Genomic DNA, 18,792 nt, shown 5'->3' on the forward strand with positions numbered 1-18,792 from the left:
GCCTTCTGGGACAGCTGGCAAAACCCTAACTCATGACCTGGTGGTTACAAGTGTGGGCACCTTAAGATGCTTAATCAAGCAATTCTTTGTGTTACGTGGTTTTCTGTATTCTTGTCATACTTTGTTTAAAAACGAAGAAATGAGGAAAACTTTCAACATAGATCAGAACATGGCTCTAAGTGGCTCTTGGAAAGCATTCTACGTTCTTCACAATGACAATCAGAACCTTGTAGGATCTGGTCCTGGCCTAACTCCCAGACCTCCCTTTCCACCATGCCTTCACCTCTTCTGCTCCAACCTTCTTACTGCTCCCAGGCACACACAGACCACTTCCTGCTCAGGGCCTCTGTGCGACCAGCTCAGACTAGAATGCTCTTGCCCAGATTTGTGGCCCGAACACTTTCTTCACAACTCTATGCAAGCACACCCACTTCAAGAAACACTCCTTAACCACCCAAGCCTGTCTTCCACCGCATTGCTCCTGTACACTTGTCTGCACAGCATGATTCCCGACAGTACTGATTTACTCTGCTGACTTGATTGATCCATGTCTTGCCAACTGCAGGTAAAGGCCATGAGAGCAGTGACCCTGTCGGTCATGTTCATCTCCCTGTACGGACAGTGCCAAGCACAGTGCTTTGCTTGGAGTGGACTCTTGATAAATATTGCTGAATATATGAATATATTTTTTGACACTGGAAACACATATAGAAATTTAAATGCAAAAGCAGAACTGGAAAGCAGCTGGATGAAAAATATATGTTAAAAGATTACTCTATGGTGGGAGTGCCTGGGTGGCTCAGTCAGTTAAGCGTCTGACTCGTGATTTCAGCTCAGGTTATGGTCTCTCTCGGGGCTGCGGGATCGAGCCCCGTGGTGGGCTATGCGCTCTGCATGGAAGTCTACTTGGGGTTCTCGCTCTCCCTCTCCCTCTGCTCACAAGCGTGCTCTCTCTAATAAATAAATAAAATCTCGAAGAAAAAAAAAAAAAGGTTACACTGGGAAAGAGGGCACTCACTCCACTAAAAGGAGAAGAAATAAAAGAACAAAAATTGGAGATGATTAGGGAAAGATGGAGTTCCTTAGAGTTCCTTAGGAAGTCCACACTGTGTGATCTTTATTTCCTTCTCAGATCTCAGGCATTTTTATCCAACAGGCCTTGGGTCTTTGAAGGCATTTTTCCAAACCACATCTCAGGGGTATGACCCCTCTCTGACCCCTCCTGATCCTCTCTGCCAGCTTCTCCCCTACTCACCTGAGTACCATCTGCTTGTTTCTCTCCTCAAAACCACCCAGGGCTCTTTCTCCTGCTCCAATAATGCAATCACATCTGGCTTGGAAATGGAACTTCCTGCTTAAAAACACGAAAAAAGAAATGACATGATACATGGTGTAGAAAAAAAATTTTTTAATATACAAAAAAAAAAACCCCACAAAGCAAAACAAACTGAAAAACTTTGGTTGAGATCTGGTTAAATTTGTAGTAATATTTTTTTAGAGGGGATAGGGGGAGAGGGAGAAAGAGAATCTCAAGCACTCCTCCACACCCAGTGTGGAGTCTGACGCGGGGCTTGATCTCATGACCCTGAGATCATGACCTGGGCTGAAATCAAGAGGGAGACGCTTAGGGGCACCTGGGTGGCGCAGTCATTAAGCATCTGCCTTCAGCTCAGGGCGTGATCCCGGCGTTCTGGGATCGAGTCCCACATCAGGCTCCTCTGCTATGAGCCTGCTTCTCCCTCTCCCACTCCCCCTGCTTGTGTTCCCTCTCTCGCTGGCTGTCTCTCTCTCTGTCAAATAAATAAATAAAAATCTTTAAAAAAAAAAAAAAGAGTCAGACGCTTAACCAATTGATCCACCCAGGCGTCCCTAAATTTGTAAAAATGGACACGCCCGTTTTCAATCTGACAAATTCCAAACGATTTCCTTTGGGAACAAGAAGGAACTCAGCTATTTAAAAGATGGCCCTGGGGGTGCCTGGGTGGCACAGCGGTTAAGCGTCTGCCTTCGGCTCAGGGCGTGATCCCAGCGTTCTGGGATCGAGCCCCACATAAGAGATATTCCAGAGAAGAGATATTAATAATTTATTAAATTATTAATTGTTTAAAATTATTTTAAGTTAAATTATGAAATTAAATTTTAAAATTTAAATCATTAATTATAATTGTTCAATACTAATTTTATTGTAATATTAAAGAAATTTATTTATTTATTTATTTGAGAGAGAGAGAGCAAGCAAGAGCACGAGCAGGGTGGGAGGTAGGGAGCAGCAGACTCCCCACCAAGCAGGGAGCCCAACGCAGGGCTGGATCCCAGGACCCTGAGATCATGACCTGAGCCGAAGGCAGATGCTTCACCAACTGAGCCACCCAGTCGTCCCTTTATTGTAATCTTAATTAATCTGTAAAATGAACTACTATTGGGGGAGATAGACTTACCCACTGAGACCAGGTTGCTGTAGGTCTCCAACATCACGTCCCTGTACAAGGCCCTCTGGGCAGGGTCCAGGCACTCCCACTCCTCTTGGGAGAAGCTGATGGCCACGTCCCCGAATGACAGAGATCCCTGAAACCACACACACACATGCATTACCGTGAAACTGCAGGAAATTACTGTAAGGTGAACAGAGAGCGGCGAAGAACCGCCATGCAGGGCAGGGGCAATATGGCGCTTCGCAGGGTGCCTGCCAGTTCTTGAAGAATCTTGCTGTTGCACAACAGACCTGCTATGTGCTGTGGGATAACCTACTGATCCCCGCATGGTGGGGAGTGGCTAAAAAAATAACAAAACGTGAAGTCATTATATTTCAGGAGAAGAAATAACAACTTACATAGGCCATGTTTTTAGAATGACAAAATTGGTCCATCTTCTTCATGCCTCCCCTCCTAGAGAAAAAAAAAAAAAAGAAGGGCTTAAGCCAAGCTGTGCCTTTAGTGCTAAGGGACTCAAATTAATACAGCAATTTTTTCTTCCACTTCTATGTTCCAGCTACTCCCTAAAATTCCTCTCCTATCCCTCTCTATTTCACACAATCTCCCTTTTCCTCCGTCCCTCTGCCTCTTCCTCCCACCCCCCGTACAAATTGGCATCAAACATGAGGAGTCTAGACAAAATTAAGCTCTCCTCCGAGGCCTGGGGAACCCGTCCTCCAAAATATCTCAGCACTGAGGGATCCTCCATTCTTGGAACACGTGACTAGGCCTAGACTGGGCCCCTCATCCTGCTCCGTGCAGATCCTCCTCCCCCCCGTCCCACCTTTCAGGGCTGAGAAGGGGGTCACATCATCCACACTGGAACCTATTTGTGAAAATAGGATTGGGGGAAGTGGGGCAAGGATGAAAACTGGGAAGGATGTAGATGGACTTGCTCAGGCAGTGTCTGGCTTTCTAAGTCCAAAGCCAACTGGTTAAATACAACAGGGCACCCACGTAATGAAATACATAAGCAGTCATTACATGTTCAAGATACATAGTCAGCAGAAAATTCAGGTTATGAAATAGGATGCAGAATATGGTTACATCTATAAAATACATGTGTGTATATATAAAGACTAACAGACAATGACAGAAAAAATTCTAGAAAATTACGTCATGTTAACAGTTCTTGTCACTGTATTGTGGCCCCCAATCTCTACTTTTTGCTTAAGAGTGCTTCACAATTGTAACTATGGCAAGGCGTTAACTTGGAATGTATACACAGTTATATTCATAAACACATACATATATGTATATTTATGTTTATATATATTTTTTCCTATGAGGAAGCTGTTCTCCAAATCAGATGAATGACAATCTTTTACTTAGACAGCTTCCCTACAAACTTGGAAAAACTCAGGATATTCTAATAAACTCTTGTTTTTACTTAAGGGGTTTGTTTCCTTTATTTCCCAATTCTTGAACCAACACTTAAGACGTCTACATTTATCTGAGCAGGTTATAATAATTTCTAGAAAAAATGTCTTGTACACATTTGAAAGGCTTACTATGTCTTTAAACCTATCATTTCGGCCACGATATTCCCTAAACAGCTACTGTATCATCTTCTGCTATTAGTCACTTTGCATTTAACAGATTTAGAATTTCTAAGTAAGGTACAAATTTTCCAACAGAGTTTCTTTAACTCTACAGAAATCCCATGGGCTTATAATTTGGTCAATGCGTGGTGACCCTATAGACCAAAAGATGTGTCTTTCCTATCTCGAAGTACGCTAGATGACTTCTTCTGATGGGCTCTGTCATCCTCTACTATACACTTATGCTTGTTCAGTGTTCACCTTCTGTGCTGGAGAAATAAGAAGCCTAAAAGAATACTAAGAAAATTCAACGGAAATGCGTAATGACACATATTAACTGCTTAATATTAACTGCTTAATATTAAGCATATTAACTGCTTATTAACTGTGTCATTCTTATTACTGAGGATAAAGAAGATTACATTTGTTAAAGACTTAACTCCACTGTTTCCCTTTTTCTTGTGTAAGTCATACAATAAAATACAGTGTAAGGCCTGCTCTTTCGTAGAATGCTAACCAAAAATATGCAGAGCTTAGCCTGGAGAATGCAATTCTTAAAGAACCCCATTAGCAGAGAGGGTTCTCATAAAGACAAGGAGAAAAGGAGCCTTCCAGCACAGAAGCCTCAGAGGGAGAGGCAATGGTACAATGCTCTCTTTCACAGACCCAGAAAGGAATGAAAATGATGACTTGATTAGATTTGTTTTTTGAACTGATTCTGATTCTATTCTACAGAAACAAAACTCTCGTATTCACACAGAAAAAATAATTGGAAAAATATAAACCAAAGCATCAATAATAACCTCTAGAGGGTGGTACTATAATTTTAACTTCCTTCTTAAGTGCCTTAAAAAGAATCGTTTCGCACTATTCCATAATCAAAAATACACAATAAAGGGGCGCCTGGGTAGCTCAGTCGATTAAGTGTCTGACTCTTGATTTCGGCTCAGGTCATGATGTCAGGGTTGTGAGACTGAGCCCCGCATCAGGCTCCATGCTGAGGGGGAGACTGCTTAAGATTTTCTCTCTCTCTCTCTCTGTCCTTCCCTCCCTCTGCTCAAGTGCTCTCTCTAAATAAAAAACAAAACAGAACAAAAAACCTCCCAACAAAACCCCACAAAAAAGCTATTTCCAAATTAAACCAAAAAAATAAAAACAGCTATCAGGAAGTGGGTACTTCCAATCATTAAAGAACTGAGCTTGTCATGAGAGTCAACAAAGAAAACAATGTGACTATAACAAGTAACAGCAACCAGTTCTAACATCCTTTAGCTGTATCTCACCAATATAACTAGAAATTTTCATGATCAAGATTCTTCTCCAAAAGAACATAATGCAGGTAAGTGGCACCTGCAGACTAAGAAAATGCATGGGATATACAAAGTACCAGGCCTGATTCTCTTCTTCATTAAGAAACTGATGAAAACATCATTTTGGAGAGAATTCTCATAGAATGCCCTCACTTAGTAAATGGGATTCATATACATCTTCTTAGGTATTACTGTTCCTAACACGAATACTGCTTAACACGAGAGCAAATGTTTTCTCTTTTCATGATTATTTATGAACATAATTTTCTTAAGTGCATAATACTCCATCACAAGTCTAGTGTGATTTGCTTAACTACTCAGTTTGTACAAGACCTTTTTAATTATCACTCCAAGTATCACAGTCTTTTGATGCCAGACCAGGGTTTCTTATCCTCAGCATTAATACCATATTGAGCCAGATAATTTTTTGTTGTGGGGAGATGGGTGGGGAGGGCTATCCTGTGCATTGTAGAATGTTTAGTAGTATCTTTGTCCTCTTCTTATTAGATCCAAGTATCACTGCCCCCACTGTGGCAACCAAAGTTGCCTCTAAATATTACCAAATGTCCCCTGGAGGGCAAAATCTCACTCACACATACACACACACCCGTTAAGAACTACTGATCTACACCGATGAATCCAAGCCTTTTAGGTCATGCACACTTTGAATAATCTCATGAAATTATATACTTTCCCCACAAAATCCACCATAACACTTTGGTTTACTATTTCAAGGGATCTGTGGTCCAGTGAGACCATAAATGGAATCATAGCAATTCAGGTTAAGCACTTTTATTCCTTTTTTTTTTTTTTTTGGAGGGAGAGAGAGGGGAAGGGAGGGGCAGAGGGAGAGCAAGAGAATCTTAAGCAGGTTCAACACCCAGCATGGAGCCCCACACAGGACTTGATCCCACAACCCTGAGACCATGGCCTGAGCCAAAATCAGGAGTCAGATGCTTAACCAACTGAGCCACCCTAGCACTCCAAGAATTTTTATTCTAGATCACTTGAGCACCTCACTTGTTTTCACAATATGCAGGCAGCAATCACCATGGATCACATATTCCTAATGCCCCTGTTGTACAGAAATGGAGAGGAATGAGCTAAAACACACATAAACAACAGCTAACACATATCAAGCACTTACTGTATGCCTGGCACTGCTCTAAGGGGCTTTATACATATTAACTCATCTGATGTTCATTACAAACCTGAGGCAGCCAGAAAGAGAGAGCCAATATTCCAACCCAGATACTCTGGATCCACAGCCCCTACTCTCAACCACATTATACTGCTTCTGACAGTTCACACAAAAGGAAGCCCAACATACAACTCAAGCTGCCAACTTCAAACAGATGTGGCCAATAATACAAATTTCAATTGATGGAATTCCCTGGAAAAATCCTGTCTCTTACTGATACCAACTTCTGTTGCTATCACTTTTCCATTTTTGAAAGCCTCAGACTGACTGAAATCAGCTAACCATCTCCCTTCCTCCCTTGCTTTGAAAGCAGGCCCTTAAAGAGCAAAAGATATCCAGTGTATGATTCCACCTAAACACTAATTTTCTTCTTACCAAATCAGAGTCTAAAATAAAGCTTTAACATTAATCGCTGGAGGTTTACTTCTGTGTCATCTCAGAAAAAGGGAGTGCTCAAGATGTCAACAATTTACCAGGCTGCTTTTGGTATTTACCAGATTATTTACCAAGTGAATATTAAGTGAAGAGGTGAGGGGCAATGGGGGACCAAATGGTGGGGTACCAATTTGCACGTCTCCCTACATTTCCTGAAAACTTACTGGAACGTCTATATTCTAAAACCAAAAACGCATTTCTTAAGCAAAACAAAGCACGAACTCACCCTTGACTTTAGACATGCAGCAATAATATTCTCATCCTTCTCGGGGTCCTTCTGGATAATGGTACGACTGGGGAAGAAGAAGGCGAGCATGAGACCCCAGGCTTTTCTTGGAGCGCGGACTAAATCTGAAAGCACCCTCCAGGGCCACACCTCCCTTACTTCGCACAAAATGGGATGGGAATAAAAGGAGGACTCGGTCCCCGAGTTCGAAGCTGGTTCCTGAGGACATTACTCTGAGAATGCGGTGGTTTTGAACATGCAGCTGCCCCCGTGGGGGACCCAGACAGGCACCTGCAGCACTAAAATTCCCGCCCCATGTCCAGGCCTGGGATTTCCGAGGGAAACTCTCATTCTAGGCTCAGTATCTGACCTCCCTACTGGGGACATCGGTATGCTGCAGCCACGTGGCTGGGAGGGGAGAAGAGTGAGGAAGCGGCGGGCCACTGGTCCCGGTGACACACACACGCACACAGAGCCACAGCAAAGCACGCTCAGTGTCCACACGCCCCCTCTCCCCGTCACCGCAGCACCGAGGCACCAGCGCGCCCTCACGCACACACCCCCACACTCCACGTCTGCCCCTCGCGGTCGCACAATCCCCCTCCTCGCTGGGCGCGCGCGCTCGAGGAAAGCTCCTTCGGGTGCCCGTCAGCGCCCTGTCCTGAGCGCCTCTCTCTGCCCACCCATACTGGCGGGTCCCTCCGGCTGGCGTCCTGCTCAGCAGAGGCCTCTGGCAGCCAACGACTCCTTTCTCGACCTGAGGGCTTCACCCCACCAGGACAACGACCCTTGGGTGCCGGAAGTAGCTGCTACTTCGGCGTGGTGGCCACTGGGAAATGCAGTCCCAAAAGGGAAATGCCTCAGAAGCCTAGCGTTCTGCAGCTCAGATTGTTCCCGGCATGCAACTTGGGCCGCCCCTAACGGAGCTCAGACCACTGATTTGTGGGAGTTCCAGCCCAGGAGTGCGCAGGTGCAGGCGGCTGATAACTTGAGGATGCTTCTGAAAGAACATTGCTTCTTCTTAGAGCTTCAGTGTAACTTACTTTTCTCTTTATGGAGAAAAATGCAAATGAACATAACTCTTAGAGAAGGCGGAGTCTTATATATAGGAAACCCTAAAGACTCCACCAAAGAAGGTGGAATAAACGGATTTAGTAAAGTTGCAGGATACAAAATCAAGGTACAAAACTCAATTGTGTTTCTGTACGCTAACAACAAACTGTCTGAAAAACGAGTTAAGAAAACAGTCTCATTCACAGTAGCATCAAAAATAATACAAATTTAGGAACAAATTTAACCAAGGATGTGCATGAATTATACTTGATGAAAGAAACTGAAAAAGACAAAAATAAATGGAAGGATATCTCGTGTTCATGGATTGGAAGAATATTGTTAAAATGTCCATACTACCCAAAGTAATCAACAAATTCGATGCAATCGCTATCATATTCCAGTGGCATTTTTCACAGAAATAGAAAAAAAATCCTAATATTCAGATGGAAGCACAAACGACTTCACATAAGCAATCTTGAGCCTCATGAGATTTTGGAATCAAGTTTATTCTGGGATCACAAAAAAAGTCAGGAAGTGTTCCCTTTTTATGTTTTCTGGAGGAATTTTTGCAAGATTGATGCAATTTCTTCCATCGTGTTTAGGCATAGAGTTTTCTTTATGATAAAATTTAAAATAGATTTTCTCTTTCTTCTGCTAAATAAATTTGCAAAGTTTTTTCGATGAATTCGTCTATTTCACCAGATTGTCCAATTTACCATCTTAACATTTTTCATAACATCTTACATTTTTGATGTCTGTATGATCTATATTAATGCCTCATTTCTCATTCCTGATATTGTTCATTTGTGTTTCCTCTCTTTTTGTCTTGGACTAACCAATTGCATAAATAGCAAGATTTTTGATGTAGTTTTTCTCTATTGTACTCTCTATTTGTTTCTATTTCACTTATTTCTGCCCTTTATCATCTCTTTCTTTCTAATTGTTTAGGCTTGATGTGATGGTCCTTTTCTAGTTCCATGAGATTTGGAAGCTGAATTCTAAGCAGGAAGGTTTTCATTGCATATAATTTACAATATAAAACTTGGGTTCTTTGAGGTTAAAGAATTGAAAGGTGGCACAAATTAGGAAGATAACACAGTAATTCAGGGCAAAAATAATGGGTTATACTAATGCAGAAGCAATGTATAGAGAGAGATTGATATAGAGTGGTCATATTTCATAAATAGAGCCAAAGGCACTTGTGAATAAGCTGGATTGTGAAAGAAAGGGTCATTGAAATGTATCTTTTCCCTGTGTCCCTCCACATCTGCTCTTTGCCCACTTCTACATTGCTCTGTGCCTCCAAAGCTATTCATTATGGGCTGTATCAATGGACTACACCAGTATAAGACTGGCGAGCAGGAAGAGAGTGAAATTGGACTACATATTTCCCTAGCTCCCTCCATCCCTAATCAGTCAAGGTTGGCTTCGACATCCCCACGCACACACACACCATAGGTCTCATCACATGTTTTGCTTGGTAAGCCTTACTTCTCTGTGTCCAGTAACTACTCCTTACCTTGCTTTTCCAAACTTAGGTGCTATAATGGTTCCCCCAGGCTTGCCAGCCTCAGAAAACTGTTCCATGCTTTATTGTTTTGCGTTAAGCTGCCCACGTATTTGTATGTTATCCCTTTATCAAATTCTCAACAGCAATCCTTTAAGCAATCCCTTATGTCAGCAATCACCAACACAAGAGGTAATCAGACTGATTTCTAAGGATTTATTAAAGAAAATTATGGCAGCCTGGTGTCATTTCCTGAGATACAGGAGAAACAGAAAATGGGTGAGGCCAGTAGAAAAAAAAATGTCCATTTTTAGACACATTCATGTTAGAAATCCCAGCAAATATCCAATGAATATAAGTGTTAAGCTAAAGAGAAAGATTATTGCAGGCATTATTAAAAGTTATTTACATATAGATGGGAGTGAGTTGGATGGGTCTATTTTGATGTTTTTTTTTAAACCAAATAACCAGATGTGTATACATAAAAATAATATGAAGGTAGGAACATTTGGGTGGCTCAGTCTGCTGGGTGTCCAATTCTTGGTTTCTGCTCAGGTTGTGATCTCATGGGTTGTGAGGTCAAGCCCCGCAGTGGGCTCTGCACTCAGCAAGGAGTCTGCCTGAGAGTCTCTCCCTTTGCCCTTCCCGAGAATGCCCGATTGCATTCTCTCTCCCAGTCAAATAAATAAATAAATCTTAAAAAAAAAAGAATATGGGGGCACCTGGGTGGCTCAGTCAGTTAACCATCTGCCTTAGACTCAGGTCATAATTCCAGGGTCCCGGGATCGAGTCCCATGTTGGGCTCCCTGCTCAGCTGGGAGTCTGCTTCTCCCTCCCTCTGCTCTTGCAGTCTTGCGCTCTCTCTCTCTCTTCCTCTCAAATAAATAAATAAATAAATAAATAAATCTTTAAAAAAAAAGAATATGAAGGTAGAGAAGAGGAGGAGAACTAGGAACAACCCCTGGTGTACTACAAAGTTAAGAGATCTAGCCCAAAAGAAGTGGGCAGCAAAGAATGTGGGGCAGAAAAGAATATGGTAGTTCAGAAACTAAGAGAATGAAGTACATCAATAATAAAAGAGGGGTGCCTGGCTGGCTCAGTCAGTGGAGTATGCTACTCTTGATCTCAGAGTTGTGAGTCTGAGCCCCACATTCAGTGTAGGGATTACTTAAAAGTAAAATCTTTGAAAAATTTTTTTAAAAAGACTTGCCAAATCTTCTCTAGCTTTGGGACCCAATCAATACTGCCTATTTTGTAAGTCGTTCAGACAATGGGTCAGAGCAGCACATTCAAATGGTGCGTATGTACCGTTTAAAATGTGCAGAAACCAAAACCAAATAAACACTGTGCTTTTTTTTTTTTTTAAGAGAGAGCGAGCAAGCGAACTGGGTGGGGTGGAAGTGGGTAGAGGGAGAGGGATAGAGGGAATCCCAAGCAGACTCCCTGTCCAGTGCAGAGCCTGAGGTGGGGCTGAATCCCATGACCCTGAGATCATGGCATAAGCCGAAATCAAAAGTCAGACACTCAACTGACTGAGCCACCCAGATGCCCCAACACTGTGCTTCTAAGTAGAAAGAATTGCTAACTGCAGCAATGACTTTCATTTGGGGGACATAACTGAGACCTCTGTACTACTGGCATTTACTATGAGTTTAACCTGCCATCATCTAACACACAGAAATTAGGAATCCTGATTGATTTAATGATAAACTACAGTCATTATCCAAACTCCATCCATTTCGACACAAGCTAAACAAGTGAAGTAAGTGGAGATGTGATAGGAGTCACCATATTTGCATCTTTTATTCTTTGATGATGTCACTCTCCTTGCAATGTCATATATATAGATATATAGATATATCACTCGCAAATTGCTATTGCAACAGTCAGATTAATTTCCAAGGACTTTCCAAGAACTTTTCCTATAATAACAGTACTCACTCTTCATATTAAGGAGGAAATGCAGGGATTCTGCTGTTGTCAAGTATGCATCAAGAAATGGAAAAAATGATCACAGTTTCTTTTTTAAAAATATTTTATTTATTTATTTGAGAGAGAGTATGTGAGAGTGACAGAGAAAGCATGAGCGGGGAGGAGGGGCAGAGGGAGTGGGAGAAGCAGACTCCCCGCTGAGCAGGGAGTCCAAAATGGGACTCGATCCCAGGACCCTGGGATCATGACCTGATCCAAAGGCAGATGCTTAACCGACTGAACCACCCAGGCATCCTTCTACAGACATTTTAAAGATAATGAGAATGCAATAAATAAAATTTCAGTATTTGACAACTTAGTTTAATGACCAATTTTCTTGAAAAATAAAACCTATGAATGACACAGAAGAAATAGAAAGTCTGAATTCTCTTAGCTCCATTAAAGAAATTGGGCCACTACTCTAAATTTTTTCCACAAGAAAACTCCATGTGTGGATTGCTTCACCAGGGAATTCTAAACATTTAAGAAAGAAATAATATTAATCTTACACAAACTCATCTAGAGAACAGAAAGAAGGAAACACTCTGCAACTCATTGTAAAAGTCCAGTAATTTTGATACCAAGCCTGATAAGGACATTTCAAAATGCATCTCATAAACATAGATGCAAAACTCTTTATCAAAATACTAATAAATCAATTAAAAATAAAATATATATCACAACTAAATAGGGTTTATTCAAGAAATGCAAAATTCTTAGCAAACTGAGAACAGAAGAAAACCTCCTTATTCTTACAATAACATTTAAAATTTCTTCAGCTAATCATAACGATGAATTATTATAATTAATGGTGAAAATTGAAAGCTTTTCCCCCTAAGATAAGAATTAAGCAAGTATGCCCATTCTCACCACTTTGTTGGAGGTTCTATCCAATGAATTTAAGGGAAGACAAATGAATAAACGGCATATAGATTGGATGAAAATAAATAAACCTGTTATTATCACAGATGACATCATGGTGCACATAGATAATAAAATGGAATCTAAAGCAATATACCATAATTTAGCAATGTTGCTGAATTCAAATTCAAAATACAACACTAATTTTATTTCTATGTACTTTCTAAATACTACCAACAAAGAAACTTTTTTCTTTTTTCAACAAAGAAACTTTAAAAGTGATGCCATTTAGAGGTGCTTGGCTGTTCGCGGGGTTGTAAGTTTGAGCCCCACATTGGGTACAGAGATTGCTTAAAAACAAAATCTTTTTTTTTTAAGTTACGCCATTTAAAATTGCATCAAAAACATCAATTATCTAGAGAAACATCTAATAAATGATGTGTAAGACTTCTACACTGAAAAGCAAGAGTCACATACTCCATTGACAGAGCCAGCCAGGCACCCAAGGCAACATTTTGAAAGATAATTCACAAGAGAAGACAGCCAAATGGACAAAAAACATACATAAAGATTCTTAACTTCAGTAGTCACAGGGGAATGAAAATTAAAAACACAGTGTGATATCACTACACACTCATCAGTATGGCTAAAATGGGGGAGAAATAGACAACGCCAAATGTTGGGGGAATATTTGGAGCAACGGAATTATCATACACTGCTGGTGGAAATATCAATTCATTGTTACAAACTCTTTGGAAAACTGTTTGGTATTGTCTACAGAAGCTAAAATATGCCTACCAAATGATCCAGCGGTTTTCACTATATTCTCAGAAGAGATTCTTGTATAAATGTCTCAAAAGACATGTACAAACAAATTTATAACAGCACTATTCTAATAGCCAAGTCTGGAAACAAGCCAAAAGAACATGTACGCTAGAAGGATTAAATTGCCTTGTATTTACACAATGGAAGAATATGCAGATATGAGAATAAAAGAATTTCAACTCCAGGGGCCTCTGGCTGGCTCAGTCAGTAGAGCACTTGACTCTTGATCTTGGAGCTGTGAGTTCGAGCCCTACATTCGGTGTAGAGATTACTTAAAAATTTAAAAATCTTAAAAACTTCAACTACACACAATAACAGATGTGAGTTTCAGAATCATAATGTTGAGCCACAGAAGGCAGGTGTAATGTACATACTGCTTCACTCCATCTATACAGAGCTCAAATAGAATGACACTAATGTACAGTGTTAGAAATCTGGATGGGGTTACCTTTGGGATTAGTGACTTCACTATGGCATAAAAATCAATCCTAGGATATTGGTACTGGTATGTTCTTAATCTGGATTTTGGTTTAATCAGAGCACACACATTGTGAGAATGTCAGTCCACACACTTATGATTTGGGTCTCTTTCCTTATGAATGCTATACTGCCATAAAATTTATAGGGGCAAAAAGACATCACGTGGAGTAAACAAGAGCCTGGAATTTTTATAAATCTCATCTGTATTGGAAGCTGGCACAGAAATAACAAGACAATAAAGACTCATGTTTGGGGCGCCTGGGTGGTTCAGTCGGTTTAGCATCTGCCTTCAGCTCAGGTCATGATCTCAAGGTCCTGGGATCAAGCCCCGCATCGGGCTCCCTGCTCAGCAGTGAGTCTGCTTCTCCCTCTCCCTCTGTGATCTCTCTCACTCTCTCTCAAATAAATGAATAAAATCTTAAAAAGAGAGAGAGAGAGACTCATGTTTGCCTGGGGATTGTAATTGCCTCAGAAAAGGAGAAAGGCAAATACGTAAAAATATATGCAAATTTGAACAATGCTCACCACTTCCATTACACCACACCTGGATTATCACAGTTTGCCTTCTAGTGTCCTTTGATCTCCTGAGCAAGAACCCAGGAGGAAGATCACTGTGTCAGTTAGGATTCAATCAGAGAAGTAGAACCACTGGGAGGGGTATGGAATATGAGGGTATTTTAAAATAAGAATTAGAACTCTCACCATTGTGGGAGCTGGTAAAGAAGTCTATGGGATGCCATGAAGGTCCAGTGGTGGGCCTGAGGTCACCGTAGGTTGGCAGGCCACAGAGTCAGGATATAAAAGCTGGGTGTGAAATAGGAGAGAGTGAAGACAAAGTGGGACCTGTGTCGGTGTCTCACGACCTCCACCTCCTACAACGTGGGTGACCTGCAGAAGGGGGCACAGAGTCATGGGCTGCACACACACACCTGGCGCAGTGCTAGGAGGAGCTGAACAAGGTTTCCTGGCAGGAGCTGGAGCGTCGTGCCTGCTGGTGAGTCAGCAGATGAGCAGCACCGTGGGGAGCTGTGGCAGCACCTGGGGCCCCCACTGCCCTTCAGAGCATATGGCTACCGCTTCTCTTCCAACTTCTAAATATGGCACAAACATCGCCTCCGCCAACCCTATCCTGAAACCGTTTGGGAAGGGAGTTCTTGGAATTGATACAGTATAAAACCACCACCATCATTCTTTCAGAAAAATAAATAGGATCATGTCATTCCTCTGTTCAAAAACATCTAACGGCTCCCTAAAAAAGTCAATATAATTACACTACCTACAAGACTTCATATAAGCTGGCACTTTTAACTCTTCCTATTGCTTATTCCCAAGTCTCCTGGCAGCCCCTCTGGTCACCTTACTATTCCCTCAACATACCAATAACTGTCCTTCCTCAGTCTCTCCTCTACCTATCCCCTCCACCCTCTATATTCTTGCCAAACACTGTATGCTTTACTTTCTCCCTCAAGTCCTTCAGGACTCTGTTCAAATATCACACTCTCAGGAAGGGATCTCCTGACCAGATCATTTAAAACAATCACCCAGGGGGCACCTGGGTGGCTCAGTCAGTTGAGCGCCCAACTCCTGGTTTCTGCTCAGGTTATCATCTCAGGGTCATGAGATCAAGCCCCATGTCTCATGGGCTGCACACTCAGGGGAAGTCTGCTTAAGATTCTGTTTACCTCTCCCGCTCCCTCTCTGCCCCCCTCCCACCACTCATGCGCATGCACTCTCTCTCTATCTCTCTCCCTAAAATAAATAAACAAACAAATAAATAAATAAATAAATAAATAAATAAATAAATAAAATCTTCAAAAAAACAAAACAAAACTGAACCATCCAGGGCATTCCTTGTCCCCTTCCTACTGATTACTTTTCAATTGAGCACTTAGCAGCAGCTGAAATACTATAGTGTTATCTATTTAACATTTTCTGCCACTCCCAGTAGAAATGTAAACTCCATAAGGACCATTATTTTTTCCTATCATATGTATTATTATATATTACTATATATAACATCACCTATAACAGTGACCGGCATATAGTAAGGGAGCATTGAATATTCTTGTTAAAATGAATGAATAAATGAATGAAGTGTAGATCTTCCTCCTCTATCTGATCTTTATTTATTTTTTATTATGTTCAGTTAGCCACTGTATCGTACATCATCGGTTTTGTATATAGTGTTCAATGATTCATTAGTTGTGACTCTATCAGATCTTGAAATGAAGCTAACTTGTTACTAAGTTCTCAGGCATATTCTCTCCACTCTCAAAATGCCTTTTCTCTTATTTCAACCCTACCTAAGTCCCTATTACCCATATATGCTGTTGACAGCCAAATGTGTATTTCCAAAGCAAATCTTCCATCTGTCCCCCACTCATAGATACATGTGTATGATACTTCACCAGATGCATTCATGATGCACACTCCACTGTGCATGCACTCCACGTGCTAAAAAAAAATGTGCAGTATTTCTACATCCCAAGGACAGCTTCCCAATTTCTGAAGATCAAGGAACACCACCACAATCCATCCAGTTGCCCAAGTCTTAAGAGAATGGTGAGGCACTGTCCCCACCAGCCTTAAATAACCATTTGTAAAATGATCGCTAAGTTCAGTGCATACTTCTTCCTAAGGAAGTTTTTCTCAAGTCCATGTGCTCCTCCTCCTCATGTTGATTTTCATCATCTTTATCAGAAGCATCATCCTCTCTCACCTTGTTGACTTCAGAAGTCTCCTGTATCTTCTTCCCAAGTTCACTCTTGCTTAATTCAATAAACCATGCTCATAATTGTTATGCAAATTGGACATTAAAAAAAATGCCTCCTTTCTCCTTGACAAAATCCTTAAATTGTCTGAAACTGCTGTTGAGATTCATGGTACAAATTCTTTTTTTTTTTTTAAGATTTTATTTATTTATTTGACAGAGATAGAGACAGCCAGCAAGAGAGGGAACACAAGCAGGGGAAGTGGGAGAGGAAGAAGCAGGCTCCCAGCGGAGGAGCCCGATGTGGGGCTCGATCCCAGAACGCTGGGATCACGCCCTGAGCTGAAGGCAGACGCTTAACCACTGTGCCACCCAGGTGCCCCCATGGTACAAATTCTTAACCTAATCTGTAAAACCTAGCAAATTGTCATCCCACCCTTCGGCCCATGCCGAAGTCCCTCGTTCTTGGCACAAAAATTACACGGCGTTTCTTTCGGTTCTTTGTATGTTCTGTGTTCCTTCCTGGAAATGGTGTTCAAACGTGCTTTTCCATTTACCTAAAACACCCACTATGGCTGGCAAACTTCCTCCAAAATGTTCAGGGAGTAGCATAAACTTCAGATACAAAGGAAAACTTTCCACAGTCCTTACACTTACTATCCTGAGTTCCTCATTGCACCAATCTGTGTGACTGCAATTATATACACTTATTTGTTTGATGTCTGGATTCCCCACAGACTTTATTGGAGCAGATACCCTTGCTGTTCACCACTGTGTCTAACACATCAGTGATACGGAGAATATACTTCATCTACTTCACAGAAGGAGATCGATGGGTGAATGAACATTGTACAAGGCTGTCAGAAGTTGGGAAAATTCTACAACTTCCTCAGCAGGAACAGCAGGGGCCAGAAATATGAGGATCATTTTTTAAGAGCAAAAAGGGACTGAGGGTTGGAAAACAAGATGCTAGAAATACACTGGTTTTCATAAGCCGCAACTGTGGGTTGTCAAAATAATAAGCATACGTTTCAAAAACAGAAGAGAGAGAATAAAATAAAACAAAAGTGCTCACAAGTATCAGGATAGTTTTTGTGGCTCTGATCTTTGGGGACATTTGGGAGGATTGCCTAGTGCTGTGAATGTATTGGACTCGCTGTTGGTGCCTATAAAGGAAAAATATCATGTATCCACTGGCCCATATCATGAGTCCCAAACAAATAACATCAACAGAGGTGAAAATAACTAAACATAATGATTCTGTAATTGTGTTAATAAACCAATGAGGGCAATACCCAAGATTTGATTTCACACTGATATTTCTGCTACTCTTTGGTCCACTCACTCTCATGGGAACAATGATGTTTATTAGCAAATGAAACATCCAACTCAGGATACATGGAGAATTAATATGCTTTGGGGATTTGAATTTGAGTTCTGCCCATCTACAGTTTGTAGGATTAATACTCAAGGCCTGGAAACCACCCAAAAGACAGGTGGTGCTAAGAGAATTTCCCCAGGCCACTCTGTGAAAATAAAAGACAAGTTTACATGTGACATCATGTAGGAAATATTTCAACCCAAAGGCTACCATTGTTAAAGGGATTCCTCCACAAAGAAGGATCAAAGTATTGGCTAAAGCAAGATGGTTGATTATTTGCCCTAATGGTCTCAATCTATGTCTCCTAAAAAGAGAGCAGACATTATGACAAAGGAGTAAAACATTACCCATAGTCCCTATTCCAGTCTGAGCAAGGATGACCATACCTATTGCAAAGTTAGCAGAAATCATTGCCTAGGTGACTGAGGTATGATTTTTCTCAGGTCCATAGAACCTGGGGAGAAACAGAAGGAACACATGAATGTCTTCAAGTCAAGTGAACTACAGTTCTCACCATAATTTCTTTAAAAACTCCTTTCTGGGAACCCTATCCCCTTGTCATGCATAAAAATCCCATTTCTAAAGTTTTCTTTTTTTCTCCTCATCACCTACTAAATCTCCTGTGGTACTTATAACAATTGAAATTATCTTATTGGATTACATTATTTCTATCAAAGGAAGACCTCTTCCTCCTACAGAACTATGAGAGCCATGAAAACAGGGGTCTCGTCTACCTGTTTTCAGTCCATATCTGGCGTCTAGAACAATCTGTTACTAGCAGGAGTCAATTAATATCTATTACATGAATAAACAAATAATT

The 18,792-nt window shown here is 41.2% G+C and overlaps 2 protein-coding genes across 2 annotated transcripts in view; both read right to left on the reverse strand.

Moving 5' to 3' along the window:
• LOC103661037 (zinc finger protein 780A-like) overlaps window positions 1-8,018 on the reverse strand; it is a 23,616-nt gene extending 15,598 nt beyond the window's left edge. Inside the window, exons 1-5 of the mRNA XM_040633975.1 lie at window positions 7,868-8,018; window positions 7,185-7,251; window positions 2,831-2,885; window positions 2,439-2,565; window positions 1,256-1,354 (exon numbers count right to left, since the gene is read on the reverse strand). Of these exons, the coding sequence (XP_040489909.1) occupies window positions 1,256-1,354; window positions 2,439-2,565; window positions 2,831-2,875 (271 nt within the window). The 5' untranslated portion in view covers window positions 2,876-2,885; window positions 7,185-7,251; window positions 7,868-8,018. The remainder of the gene's footprint in view (window positions 1-1,255; window positions 1,355-2,438; window positions 2,566-2,830; window positions 2,886-7,184; window positions 7,252-7,867) is intronic.
• A 9,462-nt stretch (window positions 8,019-17,480) lies between these two features.
• On the reverse strand, window positions 17,481-18,383 carry LOC103661091 (vomeronasal type-1 receptor 1-like). The gene has a single exon (XM_008688766.2). The coding sequence runs from the start codon at window positions 18,381-18,383 to the stop codon at window positions 17,481-17,483; it is 903 nt and encodes a 300-aa protein (XP_008686988.2).
• Between the last annotated feature and the right edge of the window lie 409 nt (window positions 18,384-18,792).

Source organism: Ursus maritimus, unplaced genomic scaffold (genome assembly GCF_017311325.1).
Source record: "Ursus maritimus isolate PB19 unplaced genomic scaffold, ASM1731132v1 scaffold_19, whole genome shotgun sequence".
NCBI lineage: Eukaryota > Metazoa > Chordata > Mammalia > Carnivora > Ursidae > Ursus > Ursus maritimus.